The 17,497-nt window shown below is 34.2% G+C and overlaps 1 protein-coding gene across 4 annotated transcripts; it reads left to right on the top strand.

Annotated features, from left to right (window-relative positions):
• The first annotated feature begins 250 nt into the window (after positions 1-250).
• Positions 251-17,318, top strand: LOC110374726 (F-box/LRR-repeat protein 4). 4 transcript variants are annotated; one of them, XM_064035881.1, is made up of 13 exons: positions 251-693; positions 1,374-1,467; positions 2,251-2,440; positions 3,370-3,533; positions 6,015-6,139; positions 8,831-8,983; positions 10,390-10,487; positions 11,104-11,213; positions 11,929-12,084; positions 12,561-12,726; positions 13,384-13,569; positions 14,075-14,144; positions 14,619-17,318. In XM_064035881.1, the coding sequence occupies exons 1-13, from the start codon at positions 466-468 to the stop codon at positions 14,727-14,729; spliced, it is 1,851 nt and encodes a 616-aa protein (XP_063891951.1). In that variant the 5' UTR covers positions 251-465; the 3' UTR covers positions 14,730-17,318. The 4 variants fall into 4 exon arrangements, with proteins under 4 accessions (XP_063891951.1, XP_063891950.1, XP_063891953.1 ...); XM_064035880.1 differs by having other exon boundaries at positions 253-693; positions 2,248-2,440; XM_064035883.1 differs by having other exon boundaries at positions 255-687.
• Positions 17,319-17,497: the final 179 nt, after the last annotated feature.

Genomic DNA, 17,497 nt, shown 5'->3' on the forward strand with positions numbered 1-17,497 from the left:
AGATAACAATAAAATAAGCCATGATATTCTCGACTACCTCAATGACTACTTTTGTATCTGTGGGATTTTTCATTTTCATTCAAGTTGAAAAACAAGTAAAGAAGTAGCTTGCACATTATAATGGTTATGATTATAGCAACCTCCAACTTTATTGGGTATATATAATCTTCAATATAAAATATTTTTTGCCTCATTATGTAATCTCACCAAACATTACTTTTATTTACCGTCTAGGGAGCACCTTATAGATTGGTGTCAAAAATTGCAGAATTGGTTTATTATGTTTGTGTAGTGTTGTTGTTTGTCAGAGCGAAGCTGCTGTCAATAAAAAAAAAACATTCATTTCATTTTATGATTTTGCTTACCATAATTTAGTTTTATTCGTGGAGTGCGCGTCTTCGTTGGTCAAGTTCTCGAGATTTTCATAAATAAGAGGTTTTGGGCGAGGTTCTCAATACTTTCAAAATGCAGACTTCAGATGTAATATCATCTTTGTTTTGGTTTAAAAACGACAGTGATGTGGACGACGAACAAGAACCGCAGATATTAGAACAGTTTGTTCATAATGTTGAAGATTTTAGTTCGCAGTATGGCAGTGAAATCAGTGTTTCTTATACTGCTTTTAACCTACGAGGGCCTCCTTCTAATTTTCCTGACTACGGCGACTATCCACAAGCCTTCGTTATGGTAAAAGTAGCTACATTTTTTGTTGTTATTGTTCTGATTTAGTTTATTTTTATTTGTAAGTATGGCTGTTTTGCCGCGCAATTTTGGTGATTGTTCTTCCACCTAATATATTTTTGAGATTTTTGCCATGTATAAAACTGAGAAGCATTTTTTCATTTGTATTTTATTTTGACCAAATTTTTTATACACTGCCCAAACAGTGATTTCAGTATCCAGATAAAAATAATAACAAATAAAATATAGGTAGGTTAATAAAAACATCAGCATGTACCTATTAGTTTTTGTAATTGTTTTTTCATATTTCAAAATTAGAAAGCACTCATAATTTTTTTTCTTCATATGACAAAGACTCCTTAAACTTCCTCGTGCAAATAAAAATCAAGGGCAACCTATTAATAAACCACTTGAAACTAACCATTTTCTTAACATGTGAAGGGAGGACAAGTTTGTGTCATTTCAAAAGTAAACAAATAACTTTTGAAGCCTTGAAATTGTAAATGTCACTCGCCATTTGTTTTTGAATTTATGTTTTTCATTTTTTATTACCAACACATCAAAAAGATATCAACTCTTTAATTTATAGTTGTTCCTAGTATAAATGTTACCTGAGTAAAGCCCTTTTCTTTTATTTTAACTTTTATTACCATATTGTGTATGAGTTTTTTAACATCCACATTTCCTTTTAGAGAACCTATGGCACTTGGTGGGAAGAGGCCCCATCGGCCCAACAAGATTATATGCCACAGAATGCAAGTTCTATTACCAGTCAAGATTTTGTAGGTAAGTGTAATAAATTGAGATATTCAAGTATTTTAAATAACAACACACTACATGCGTGTATTTTAATCACTTTTTTCTTATTGCACATAAAATAAAAGCAGCATCAAAATATTATTATAAAATAAATTACTGGGTTAGTTACATGATTATAAAATTATTAGATAGGTAATATTTATAATAGTAAAGATGTCATTACAGTTTAATAATAGAGGTCAATTTAAAAGGTAGGTACTGGTCAGATCTCCATAACTTTATTCAAATATGCAAATACAATTACATTAATGGCAACTTATGCAATTTACTGCTAATTAAAACTATGTATTTGTCATTCAAAGGACAATCTTAATGATATATACCTACAAGGCAGCATCTATTAAAATTGTTAGCAACATGCAACCTGCATTTTTGTCATTGTTTTCTGAAAATATACTAACAATTTGCAATTAAAACATATACATATTAAATGTATAGTAACTATTATCTACTTAAATATAGCATTCTTATACAAGAGACACTTTATTTTACCTACTCTTTTGTCGCCAAGAGTGCAAAATACAGATTTATTTAAAATCATTTTACCACATTCACATGCAGAGATTTAAAATCAAATGTTATGTTAAAAAAAAAGTCTGGTTATGTGCAGTTATGTTCAAACATTTTGACCATGTATTATGGCATCTGAGGCCTAGGTTCAGCAATGGTCGGCAATTGACTGATATAATGATGATGACCATGGTATCCAATCCAAGAACCCGTTGCAAACAATATAACTTTCGGCAGAAGTGTCCTTCGAAAAGGCAGTTTACCCACTTGAAGTGTCGATCTTCGAGACCTACAACCCCGGTGCTCTGGTCCGCATTTGGGCGTTAGGACCAACAGCCTGGATGTTGTTATGGGAAGGTGAACCGGAGTATGTTGGAGACACGCCGAGAATATTCAGCCCTCCGATACGGCAGCTTAATGTACCGACACGGTAAGTTGATTTTTCTTTCTTTCGTTCTAAATCCATTTAAACGGCAACCATTTTTATTGCTGGTGAATATTTCCGCATGCATGAGTAAGTCGTCCGGTTCGCGGTCCTTGTGTCGATTTCAGTAACATTCATCGTTAAATTTAGGGGTGTTTTTGGGGGCTATATGAAAAGTCTATATAGATAGGATGTAAATGAGTCATTTACTTTGTATGTGACATATAAAATGAGTAATTTTAAGAAAGACGGAAGACTGTTTATGAAAGCATACCTATTGTGAGAGGAAAAGCGTAGGCACGAATCTGAATCTGGCAAGGGTCTTGCACTTAAAATAAGAATAATTTGCGAGCTACTGCTTATTTTTACTTAATCCTATCGACAACCTTAGAAATATTGGGTCAACCACCCGCGTTACGGTAGTTACAGAAAATTCTAGAAACACCTATGGAAAATTTTCACATAACACATGTTAGCAGTCGTCAATCACAATTTATTTATTTAAATAAATACAACGACCGAAACCTACACAATATAAACAAAATGTATGTCGCTTAAAGTTATATTTTCGTGCACGTGATTCCATTCTGCTACGGACAAAAGTACGAAGTTTGAAAGAGAAAGCCTAGGAGAATATGTTTGGCAGACTTTGCTTTTCCTCGACGACTTTCCGGTCGCCGAAACCGTGATAAAGTCACGTGTTTGTGCCAATTTGTTGTTAGATAAATATTACGGTGATTATGTTGTTGTTTCATTAACTTTTTGTAAGTTATGACCTCGAAATTAAGGAGTAATAAATGGTTTAATTTTGTAGTATTTTTTATATTTTTTGTATTTCTTTTTTCTCTGTCCTATCTTGAAGTGTTGTCTATCAAAACTTTAGCTCCTTATTTACTCCTAACTTAAATTAAAAGAAATTACCTATCTTTGTTCAGAATTCTAAGGCTGGAGTTCAACCACAAACTTCTTCCCTACTATACGGAGTTGGATGCAGTATTGCTCAGAGGCAAACAGCCCCCGAACTTGGTGAAGAACATGAGGAACAATTTCTCGTACTCATCGCTGTTTTATAAGAAAACACAGCCTGTTGTTGAAAAGGGTAAGTCTTGTTTTGTTTTGACACAATTTATACTAAAAGGATGCTAAATCCGAAATTCGTATAATCTGGTAAATGTGCCTGATCATCTAGATCAGATATTAGCAGAAATAGTTTAAAGCAATTATTGACACCCTATTGTTAGTACTTCAGGAAACACCAATGATTAAAATCCACAATTACAGTCTTATCGATTAGAGGCTCTAACACTTTGGTCTTAAAAATATATTCTGATGCTAAATAAGTCCCTGAGTCTATATACCTACCTACTTAACTGTCTTCTCCGTAATGACGTGCCAAATCCAAGCGTAAACAGCCTATCAGGCATAATTTATGGTTCCTAAACCTTATGCAATATTCTCTGAACTCTCCAAGTAGGTAATTCATTACTGTCATGTCATGACGGAATGAAAATAAAAATGATTTGCAAGTACGTAGCTGAGCTCGGATTAATGAGGTGTGGTTTGTACTAGGGTTTAGGTAGATAAGGTTCCTTTTAGATACCTAATTACCTTGGCCGTGGATGATTGATCTTCAAGTTTAAGATGATGGTGGGTAAATAGGCGAGCCTATTATTTACTGATAGGTATCAAAAGTCTCTGTCCTATTGATGTAAGTAAAAACGACCAGGAAATAATCGTATTCGCGTATTCGAAGCTGCGCATTCTACAAAAATTAATTAAGAAAAATAGGTTTGACTTCCTATCGTTCAATACAAATTATAAATATCCAAGAGTCCAATGGCCCAAAGAAAAAATATACATAATATCTTGGGGTGTATCTTAGGTAACTATTCATGAGATAGACTATCAGACGGAACCCCGAAGGCCTCACGTGTGCCGAAGATATGATATGAGCTAAATGAAGAAAGTTAAACACTGCCATATTCTATGAGTCATAGAGTGAGATCATTACTAACTTTTCTATTAATTAGTAAACTAGATGTTGAAGAATATCTGTAAAAAAATCCTTCAATTATTTTACACGGCCCATTCCTTAAGGAAAATTACTCTCGCAATTCATGGAAACGTTTAAACATTTTCATTCCTAACAGGCGTTTCTACTTTAGGTTCACATTGTTGATTTTTCTACGTATTTTCAAAACCATGATGTCGACCAATGAATGAATTCCCTTGCCATAGGTAATGCATTATCGTGCACATTAATCTAAAAATAGTCACGATAAGAGAACCTACTACTAGTATCGATTTTATCCACTACTTGCATTACAATAGCTATTTCTCGAGAACTGCACAGACGCAATACTGAAACGTTTGTCCATGGTCATGGACAGCCATTCAACCACTGATTATTATGGACCTTACTGCACCTGACATAAAGGTCAGATTGCACTTTTCTCTTCAACCTGATGGGTGATAACGGTCCCCTAAAAGTTTATCAATCGATTCTCAACTTTATATCGAAGTGTGTAGGATACAAAATTATATTTCTTCGTTACTTAATGGTTGCAGTGAGTACGTAAGATTGTGTTCAATGCGTTGTACCTACGGTTTTTAATTGGATTTATTATAGTCACGTTACATGACAGATGACGTCAAATGCTGCTACTTTTTATCGTCTTGTGAATCTGTGTAGGTGCATCAGCGCACTTTTTTAGATTAGAACGTAATATCTGAATAGAAATTGTTTTCGTGGCTTTAAAATCCTGATTTTTTGACTGAAATGGATGTGAAAAGGTCCTGAAAAAACATAAAAATGTGTTGTTAATTTACAACCAAAAATAAAAAATATCCATTACTTATAAAAGTGTATGCAAAATAAAATTCAAACAAACGATTCAGTAGTTTTACTATTAAAGCATAATGTACATACAGACTTTGATAAGCAAACATTTTTTTACGATTTATAGCCCTTTATTTCTGCCGGATTCAAGCTCATAAAAGTAAATGGTTACTTAAATACTTGACTGAAAGGGAATCAAGTTTATTTTTTCACAAGCCGGTTTGGGTAGTTTTAATTATCTCGTTTTTGATTGTTATAAAAGATAATTCAAATTAATTTTAATGCGCTTTAACTGGTGTAGTTCTTGTATTTTTGCATTTTACTGCCGAAATGCAAATTAGCGGCGAATATAAAGTAAACACGTCTGTCTTTACACTTTTATAACATTTTTATTTTTAGAACTTTAATAAAATATATGTTGCAGTCAGGATTACATTAAAATAATACATTTTAGTATTTTTGGAGAGTTCTGTTAACCCGACCCAGGTATTTCAAAGACATATTTTCGGTATCACCAGGGACTGTTGTTGTTGTAACTGTTGCCGTCTTTTTATCGTCCCACTGATGGGCACAGGCCTCCTCTCACACGGAGAAGGATTAAGCATTAATCACCACGCTTGCTCAATGCGGTCACCAAGGCCTGCTAAGTTCTTTTTTATTTTATCTAGGAAAAATAAGACTCGCAGATCTACAATCACAAATCAAAAAGAAGCAATATACTAAAGGATTAATGGTTTTCAGGTCAGCTGCTGAACAGGATAATCGCGTCAAACCTTCATGAGACTTTGGTACCTCAAATTGTTGAGCCTCGAAATTTGAAGCAGATTGATACTGGACCACCGCTTGGCGACTTCCAGAGATTACCGGTAAGTTCCATATAAAATGAAATTATTTAGGTGAATGTGAAGATTTTTTCGATAGTTATAATGGTCTTCGAAGAATTTACCTGTCAATATTTTCCATCAGATAACATTATACACATAACGTTCAAAGTACATAAAAACTTTTACTCGCTTGCTTTTGTGAGCGAATGGTATATGCTTGTTGTACATTTTGCAATTTCTTTATGAGTCATTGGGAAAACCGCTCGCTAGAAGCTATGCATGCTTTGTTTCACACTTTTTTGTACGTTGGTACAATTGTAACAAAACACGGAGGCACGAGTTAGGCTCAGGTTGCTTAATTCGTTACCCATTATTAATTATTCAGCCCAATTGGTATGAAAAGTAATGTGCCTCAATGTAAATCGTAAATGTTTGACTTACTTAAATGTAGCAGTACTAATTATAATAGCGTGAGAAACATACATTCAGAATAAGAATTCCTGTATTGAAATAGAGGAAATCAATAAGACGAAATTCCTTTTAGCTTTAATTATCTTTTTATATTATTTAGAACACATCTATATTGTACAAGTCTTGGTAATCACAAAAAAGAACCTCTCAAAGGGACTGTTGACATTAAACTTGAATCCATAATATTATATCTTTGACTCAACATCATATACAGTTAATTTATTAGTTGCACGTGCCGTCACAATAAACTTTCCATCAGCCGACATCACTAATTCTATGAAGCCGGATAGGTGAAGCATTAAGGTTAAGGATCGCCTAAATATAGTAATAGATTTCTTGTAGTACACTTAATTGGTCTAGCATTTTCGCACCTGTAATCGGCTTTCGTAATTGGGAACTTTCCATAACGATGCCACAGAGAGAAAACAAAAAAAATAGGAAGAAGATATACGATGTTCTTTGCGATATAATCTTCCTAGAAACGCAATAAAAAGTGGTTTCACTCCAAGAGGACAATAGTAGGTTGGTTTCAGGACAGAGATACCTACAAGAAAAATGGTCGCTATTATGTAGCTTACGCGACCGCCGAAAAAGAGAGTTTTAAGAGCATGTGTCTGATTCTTATACTTACATATGTCTAATTATTATTTGGCATACTCCACAGTTTTCTTTAAATAACTATTGAAATGATAACTGCGATGTTTAGCTACTTTATAAATAAAATGACATAGGCGCACGAGTCATCAAAAACAATAGGAACTATAAATATCTATTAGTACGTATTAGGAAACAATAAAGTGCGCAAATATTGTTGGGTTTAAGCACTGTCTTATTTTAAAATCGTGATGTAATAAAACGTGTCTAGGAAGGCGGTTTCTATTTGGTATAATAATAGACTTTAATTCCCACGGAATACTTATTTAAAGAAGAAAGCAAGTTAGCGAATTTAAGGACAATTGCTAATTTATTTGCTCATTTCGTATGAGAAATTCAGTCATCTAAACTCAATGGTGGAATTACTGCTGGCCACTTTTCTCTCTTAAATTGAAGGAGTCTGTTACTGTCAAAGTCAAAGTCAAATCATTTATTTCACTTAGGCTTTCACAAGCACTTATGAACGTCAAAAAATATAAATAAAGTTGATTCTAGTTGCCCATTCCAAAAGTAGCTTCCTATGGAGAAGAACGGGCAAGAAACTCCATGGTTACTCTTTTTTAAAAATAATAGGTATTACAGTTTGTATGTATTGATACATATTACAATAACATGCGAAGATCATGTAGAATCACAATAGACAAAGAACATGAGAATAAATAATAATAAAAAAGGTTAAAATGCTACATGGTGTTCACATTTACAAATCAGTTAATATTTTTGTACAAAGTTACAAACAAACAATCAAAAGCCAGCCTTTTTATCGTTCCACTGCTAGGCACAGGCCTCCTCTCACACGCAGAAGGATTGAGCATTAATCACCACGCTTGCTCAATGCGGGTTGGTGATTTCAGACTTGACAGTCCGGGTTTCCTCAAGATGTTTTCCTTCACCTTTTTATCAGCCATTGGTGTCCAAAATATACTTAGAAAGTACATACAAACTTAGAAACGTTGTGTTGAAGGAGTCAGTCTGGGTTAAAAAATACCTCAATCTACTTATGTAAGATCAATCCCAACACCCCATAAAAAGTTACTTATATAAATTAATAACACAAAAAAATAAAATCAATTTTACAACACTTCGGAAAGACGATAAACTCAATACGGCTCCGTTATCGATTTCCTAAGCAAAGGGGTAAACATTGTAGCTACGGAAATGTTGTGACGTCATTATGTTACGTTATCAAATTGTGGATGTTCCTTGTGGCTCGTGTCAAATTGAGTTGGTAGCTGTGACATGTGTTTGTAGGAGTATTGTTTATGCATTTATGTAACGGCAAATGTCTAATACATCCCGAATCTTTTATAGCGAGGTCCCAAAATGTCTGATATCATCTATATGCCGTGAATAGATCTGATTTACGGCATCTTCCGTTACGACCTTCAAAAACTTCCTTATAAAAACAAAATACCGCAAAGTAAATATGGTAGCTCTTCTTTGATTTTAATTACTTTTCGATAAACCAACAATATTGCTAACCGCGGTTTCAAAACCCAGCCGAAAAAACCATTACTTTTTTTAGCTTCAAACAGGATTTGAGACAGGCTTCTCCATTTCTGGTTCATTGTCATATCTTATAAAAACTAAGATTTATTTGTTTTTCAGGATGAAACTATACTCTGTGTGATGAAGTACTTGGACATCCAATCCTTATGCCGTTGCGCTCAAGTGAACAGGCATTTCAACCGACTCGCTTCAGACGCCATACTGTATAGAAGCATAGACCTCAGGCCTTATTGGCATTGTGTGCAATCACAGGTAATATACACATATTATCCTACCAGATTTCCCGCGGTTTCACCCTCGACCAGCAGGATCTACTGCCCGTATCGGGATAAATGTAGTATATTTTACTCGGGAGGAGAGTAGCTAGCTTTCAGAAAGTGAAAGAATTTTTAAATCAGTCCATCGGTGTTTGAGTTTATCCGTTACAAACAAGCAAACAGAAATACAAATGTTTCCTCTTTATAATATTAGATTAAGCATAGATTAACTAGTTGTTACTGGCAGCTTCACTTTACAAGCACACTTCACAAGTATGCCTTTGTCAGGATGCAAGGTATATCCATATTAAAATATCTTTGAAATCTGTTGTTTGGTTATAGCGTAAAAATATTATAAACAGAGTTAAATCAAAATAGTTCTGATTGATCGCTACAAAACATGATTGCTTCTAAGATTTTCCTAATGGAAAAATCCAATTAACAATCAGTTGATTGCGTTAAAAAGGTGTGTTATTGAAGATTTCCATCGTGGATGATGTTTATTTTACCTTGTTTATTGTTCGCTTTTTGTCAATATCATACGATTTATGAGATACATCTCAGAAAAAACTAGGTACCTAATGTTATATAAAGTATAAGATTATTTGAATGTCATGTAAGTTTAAAGTGACACTGCTGTCGAAAAAAATAAAATTATTTTTCAAAATTAAATTAATGTTAAGAGGTGGTTTCTTATATCTTATGAAACAAAGCAAGTTTCCCAAATAATTTCCACTGTCATCTCAAGAAGTTTATTAGTACAATTGTTTTCCTTTCTCACTAAACTTGTTATAGTGTAGACCGGCCCTTACAATGCGACAACCGACGCGTATTGTTTGTAGTCACGTGTCGCGATCACGTGCCGAGTTCAAGAGTCTATTTATCTCCTTTAACTGGTTTATTACTTTTTCATTTTCTTGAGGGATTCTAGTTAAGAGTAAATAATAATAACAATTTTTGTAAAATTATGTTGTTGTTAATTTGTATAATTATTATGTTTATAATATTTTTTTTTGTGCGTAATAATGTCATCTTATTTGTTTGTGGGGTTTCTTACAAAAATGAAAGCAGGCAATGGTTTGCGAATGAAAACGATTTAATATTTTGTGGTTAGTGATACTTTGAATATCAGTAAGGTAAAAGGAGAGTTATCTTTATAATTATTAGGCCAATACTAAAAATATACTAAAAATTATTAGATATATACTAAAAATTGTTTCGCCAATATATTTTCATCCCTTGATGTCACAAGCGCACAGAATTCAGCCGAAAAACATGTTACTGGTAACATTGATATTCACTATTTCAGTCCAATCTCTCCCCTCTTCCTTTAATGTCTGCAATATTCCAAAAACTTCTTATATACATTAGCAATTAAACCAACGAAATTCTAAATTCCAGGTGCTGATAACCCTCTCAATGCGTTGCAAATTCCTTCAGAAACTCGATCTTTCTTGGTGCGGCAGTCATCGCATGATCCAGCCTAATTACGTAGTCAAGTGAGTGTCCATTGCCATTGCTATTGTAATTGCTATTGCCAACGCAATGCCTCAACTTTGTAAGATTAAGGCTATTGGCTATTTGTTTATATTTTGTTGCTACTAAGTTGCAATTTCCTTGAGTTTTTAATGTTTCCTTATTGTTGTGGTAGTAGTATTTTTCTTTTAAGTTCTTTTGGTTTCTTTTGCGTTGAATGTACTTGTTTTTGTGATAACAGGTGAGGAAGAAGTGTCCAATAAAACTTCTATGTACTACGTATAAAATTTTATAAAGAACCATTTGGATGAACTCGACATTCAGTAGTGAACCTAGTCCCGGTGGCCTCTTTAACTTATTCGAATATGATATTCTAAACGAAAACAAGTACTAACAAATGTCAACATAATTAGGTGTACCATACTACTTGTTAAGTAAAATATCTTGTCTTTTTTCTGGAAACGGCAGTCCACTACAATTGAGAATGATGGTCATTCATACTGCCTTCGCTGCATTTAAAACAACCTGCAATCAGCACTACTTTATAAGCATAAAAATCATACTTTATAAGATATAGTTTATAGCTATGTAATAACGTTTTTTTATATTGATATTAAACCTCAAGGTTTTGTCCTACAGTTTCCTGAAAGACAGCGGCGCAGAATTAACACATTTGCGCATGAATTGCTGCAAATTCGTTGACAACACCGTGCTAAGAGCCATCGTTGACACCTCTACTTGTTTACAAGGTTTGTTTGTTTCTATATGATATATTTGAAAATAGCCAACTAGAGTAATATAAATCCTGCAATATATTAGTTAGTTTCGCCTCTCTCCATATTCATGCCGAATTTCTTCCCAATTGGTTCAGATGTTTATAAAAAAATATAGGTACCTTCGCGGTACAATTGAGAAAAATCTAAACCTTAACTTTGCTTTACTGTAAAACGTGGTCTTAAAAAGTTCCGAGCTTAGTAGTAGCTTTAGAGCATTAACTTCGTTTGACACTTTTTTTGGAACCACGTTTTATAAGAAAGTGGATAGAGATTACCGGATATCCTGGATTTTTCCGGAATAAGCATTAATAAAATTATTAAACTTAAATTAGAACCAACCTCTCGAGTATGAGGGCGCGGGTTCGATTCCAGGTCAGGCAAGTACCAATGCAACTTTTCTAAGTTTGTATGTACTTTCTAAGTATATCTTAGACACCAATGGCTGATATAAAGGTGAAGGAAAACATCTTGAGGAAACCTGGACTATTAAGTCTGAAATCGCCAACCCGCAATGAGCAAGCGTGGTGATTAATGCTCAATCCTTCTCCATATGAGAGGAGGCCTGTGCCCAGCAGTGGGACGATAAAAAGGCTGTAACAGTAACAGTAAATTATAACTAAGTACTAATAACATATTCCAACTCAGAAAACAAAGGTTATATACTGAAAGATACACTAAAATGTTCCAGAGCTATGCCTCCGATCAGTAGTAGGCTGTTCAGACTGGATATGCCTATCAGCTCTAAAAAGGCTCAAACGCTTGGATCTATACAGAACTGATATCACCACGGCTGCTGCCGTCGCCATCATCAGGTCGAACCCGGGACTGAGACATCTTAATGTTGGTAAGATATTTTGTTTTATATGAATAGTTTATTGGAGCCAGAAATTATGTAGTCATGGTATATGGTGCTGTGGGATTTTTCAAAAGAGTTACCGCGACTCTGGTACATAAAGGGCGTCAGAAGGAACATGACGGGGTTTAGTGAGTAAGAGACTGACAGTCCCTCACGCTGCTAACTCACCATGGGAGGGGTCATTTGATGATGTCCCATAAATGGGGTGACGCGGTTATGCCTGCATGACATTTCTTCACCTTTTTTCCCGTCTGTAACACGTAAAAAGAAAGTTTCATTATTTTTTATTTGGAGTGTAACAGTTTGATGACTGGTAATTGTAAACATGAATTAATAAAGGCTGTACAAAAGTCTCTCTGACTTTTTAATTGCTTCGAATAGTTGACTCTGTTTAAACTACAACATAAGGTTCAATTTCCAATTCACTTCATAACATAATTTCACCCCAAAAATATATTTTCCAGGTTCATGCAAAATGATATCATCTATGGACGAAGTAGCGATAGCTCTCGGCGCGAACTGTCCTAATCTAGTGTCAGTTGATTTCTGGAAATCATACTCTCTAACTCCTAATGGAATTAGAGCGCTTGGCAACTGTAAGAAACTTCAAGAGCTCGATGTTGGCTGGTGGTGAGTTATTTTCAACTTTATTCAAAGTCAAATCATTTATTTTATTTTAGCCTTTACAAGCATTTATGGAAGTAAAAAAATGTAATTCAATAATAATGAATTAGCCGTGTTTCAAAAGTAGCTTCCTATGAAGCAGTACGGGCAAGAAACTCCATGCTTACTATTTTACAATTTCTATTGTGAAGTTATGACTGAAGCTTGTTGTTCTGATGTACCCAAATTGCTGATTGAACTATCATTAGATATCACAATACTGTGATTGCCTTGATCACAAAATTAATAGGTAGGTACATGCCACATGTTCAGCAAAATCAATTGCCAAAAGCAACTAATTAAATGTGATCCTTCTCTATATGAGAGGAGGCCTGTGCCCAGCAGTGGGACGATAAAAAGGCTGTAACAGAACAGAACTAATTAAATTGTCAGACAGATATTTAATTTTTGCCATTCAATTATCATAGTTGGATTGTTCTCAATTGGACTGATTTTCTTTTAATTCATTAGAAAACAAACATTTGAGTTAGAAAATATAGCACACAGAAAAAGTGGCTACCTTGCTATTACAAATATTATTCAAACCCAACAAACCTTTAAGCACACCACTACTAACTTCTAAAACCCAATAGCCAACCTACAAACAAGCATATATGTCCCCAGCTTACAAGCAGGCGGGTCGGGCGAGTGGCTGGCGTGGTTGGCCGGCGCCGAGCTGCGCAAGCTATTCCTCGGAGCCCTACGAGGTGTCTGCGACCGCGACCTCAGGGCTCTGCTGCCGAGGGCTCCTAAGTTGGCGCAGTTAGATTTGCTAGGAGTGCGGGCTGTTACACCTGATATTTGTGACGCGTAAGTATATGATTTTAAGTAAATCTGTTACAGCCTTTTATCGTCCCACTGCTGGGCTGCGGCCTCCTCTCACACGGAGAAGGATTGAGCATTAATCACCACGCTTTCTCAATGCGGGTTGGTGATTTCAGACTATATGGTCCAGGTTTCCTCAAGATGTTTTCCTTCACCTTTTTATCAGCCATTGGTGTCTAAGATATACTTAGAAAGTACATACAAACTAAGTAAGTTAATATTTTTTATCAGTGATCCACCATATACAATAATTTAATGACTTCTATGAAACTTATATCCGCAATCTAACTAAATCTTTTCTCGTTTATCGAAACCAGGGATTCGGAAACACTATAATCGAAATCGTATGAGCAAAATTAATCATGTTCTCAAAATTTTCTTCGAAACCAATTCAGCTGTATGGTGGAATAAAGAACATTGCAGGGCGTTGTAAATATAGGATATCTTGATGTATATTAACTTTTTTAATGTTCAATAACATGGTTTACAGGATCCTGGCGGAATGCAGGGACCTCAGACTCCTGGATGTCAGTTTCTGTGATCAAATTCAAGAATCACAGGTACATATTGTGTGTTACTTATATTCTGTGTTTCATTCGATTATAAGTATTTTCCAAGAAAATAATACTAACAAAACTTGTTACTAACAAAGCTTGTTATTTGCATGCCGCGAGATGCAGTATAGTTATCGGCACGAATCTTGAGCTCTGACCTTCACCTGCGTAGAAGTAATTTATTGGGTCCCTTTTATGGTATGAAGTGAGGCGCGGGGGCGGTCTAAAGCGGTGCTTGGCCCGCAGCGCATCGCGTCATAGCCGTCACTCGGGATTGGTTCTTTGCTAATAAATCACTTCTGCGCAGATGTAGGTCAGAGCCTAAGATTCGTGCCGATAACTATAATTATAGTTTGACTGTGACATGGTTTTACAAACTTTATTTAATTACTTAATTAATGCTTATTTGATGACGTAAGCATTATTGTAGTTAAGGCATTTGTACTAAAATTATATTTATTAGCTTTTTTGTATTTTCAGGTGTTAGAATGGCGCGAGCAGTATCCCCATGTAAGCATAAAGCGCTCCTTCCAGTCAGCTAATTTGAATACAGCGCCCAATCCATTGTTTTTGGCACCGAGTTTAGAATAAAATTAAAATTACAAAAATCCAATTCCAAGGATAAATTTAAATATCAAAATAAAAAGTGTCGAAAATGTCATATTGGATGTAGAATGACGCCTGGTTTTACCAATATCCGTCTGATTAAGGTAAACAACAGTTTATATAATTAAGAACTTTTTCACTGATAATATAAATGTTAGTTTTTCATTGTGAAATTGTCCCGTAATATTTATGTTGAAAGGTGTCATTTGTTTGTGCATAAATAGACAGGCATTCCATGCATATTGTAATATTTTAAAAGACAGAATACATGTATGTATACTACGGAAGACCCTAAAGTTATTGATTCATATTCACATTTAGTACTGCTTACGGCTAATAGTATTTTTTGGGATAGTTGAAGTCTCAGCTAAGAATAATATTGGTACCTAAGTGATAATATAAAAATGTTAAATTACAACAGCAGCAGCTATAAAACTTACTGAACAAACCTCTATTTCAATATAATGTGATTAACATTATTTACAAAGAATACGCAAGAAATAATATAAACATAACTTTCATTGATTGCTTAATAAATTTTATTTTGTATATTTATTCATAATTCAGATTTAATTTTGTATAATTCTCGAATATATTACCTGATTTTATGACGGATACACGTACTGAGTTTTGGGAAGTGAACCAAAAATGTAATTTTAAACAAAATTGATCTTTTATTTGGCTTTAAACACTAAAAAGACTGATTAAAATAATAAACACAACTCCTCTGAATGGATTATGCATTTAAATGAGTATTGAGGTTTTTTTCGATGGACGAAGGAAAGATAGCGGAGATGCCATAAGGAAGGCAGGTAGTTCAAGCAACGTACGGTAGGCTTGATCAGTTCATTGGAGATATTATTTTGATAAAAATGGGCGGATTCTAAGGAAAACGTATAAATACTGAGGACTAATACTTTCTTAGGAGCTTTTGCATTATGACATCTCCGCTACTCATTTTGTTCTCGATAGTTATTTCGCAAATTTTTGTGTGCGTTGGATAAATAATTTCGACGCCATCTTGACTTGACAGCTAAACGTGATTTTTGCTAGATGATTTAAAGATATTGTACATTCGATGCATATGCGTTGCAGGCTTTTTATAAATACTGCATTCGAATCTTAGAATATTTAAAAATTTTTGATTTGATTTGATTGATTTGATTTGATTTTGTATTGTTTGCTCATTTTCTGTTCTCTGACAGAAAGTCCTGAATACATTTTTTGCGTATATGAAATTACAACGTATACATTTATTAACGTCTAGTTACCTATGTAGGAAACTAGATGTGTCATGTAGCTATATGTACCTACGTAACTATATAGATAGTAGTAGTATATAGAAGTATGGTAGCTTCTAGATGCATTATATTTTATAAGCAGTAGATATAATGACTGTAGAAATACTTTGGCAATTATACATGATGCAAACAGGATTTGAGGGAACTATTGCCTTATTGAAGAGACAAAAGAAAAGACAAAAATACTATATTTTTTTACGATTCAGCAATGCTGACAACATTGGATTCCTATTTACCTAGTGTATGCGTAAATATATTTTTCTGTACTTGTCAAGTGTGACATTGACAAAGTGAATGTCCAATATTTCGATATATTTTTGAACTCATTTCATTGGTACGAATACCAATGAAATGAGTTCAATTTGGCTAGTCTATAAAGAAATTGACAGTTTCAGCTTGCAACTGTAATTATTAACTATACTATAGCTAAGGGTCAATCCCCACTGAAAGAGCAGCGGCCGGCAGCGGCCGAAAATGCAAGTGATTGAGCGCGAGCGCTCTAACATTATCCGTGCTCTTACGGCCGTTGCCGGCCGCTGCCGGCCGCTGGTCTTTCAGTGGGAATTGACCCTAATAAGTATATTCATAGATGACGTCATAGTTCAACGAAGTGCACCTCGACTTGAAAAGAAGCTTGAGTGATAACATAGGTCTACAAAATTTACCACGTAGCCACTCCATGGTAATATGCCAATTATATAATATAGAAAAGCTGCCGTAGCTGAAAATTATTGTGATAATGGAAACTCGTATTAAAATGAGATTAAAATGACTTTGTATTGTATACAAAAGTACAGAATTTTAACTTCATTCATTAATTTTGCAGCTCGTGCATATTTAATGTAAGTAGGTCAGTCAAAGTGATTCTGTCAATTAACTTCGTTTTATTTTGACGTCATCGAAACAATTAGCGCTGGGTGCATAATATGGTCTTAGCATAATATTTCCTTAATATTTTGGAAATGTTTACATGAAATATATGATGATGATATTTACATATTTTTGCAAACTTTTTAGCTCTTTAAGAGTAATTAATATATGTCTAAGATTACTAAGACTTATCGTAATATATATTTTAGTATTATTTTAAAAGACAATGGACTTGTTGGGAGAGAATTTCATGAATTTCGATTTTGTGAAGTATATTTTTGACAATTGTAAAGGGAGTCAGTGCAATGGTGGCAAGTCCAAAATTTCAGTCATAGCAGCTAAGATTGTAATAGAATTAACGAAATATATATTAGTTGTTCTTAATAAAAGTGCTATAAATAAGGTTTGTTTTTTACTTCAGTTGAAACTCCCCAGTAAAATTAATTTGTGATTTATTTCGAAGCAGTATCAGAAGTAAAAAACAACTTGATGCTTTTATCGGCCTAGCATAATAAATTCGTCATACCTCATAACCATTGTAAGAAAAGTGGATAGCATTCAAGAAATACTTGAATTTAATTA

This window comes from Helicoverpa armigera, chromosome 8, assembly GCF_030705265.1.
Source record: "Helicoverpa armigera isolate CAAS_96S chromosome 8, ASM3070526v1, whole genome shotgun sequence".
NCBI classification, from domain to species: Eukaryota; Metazoa; Arthropoda; class Insecta; order Lepidoptera; family Noctuidae; genus Helicoverpa; species Helicoverpa armigera.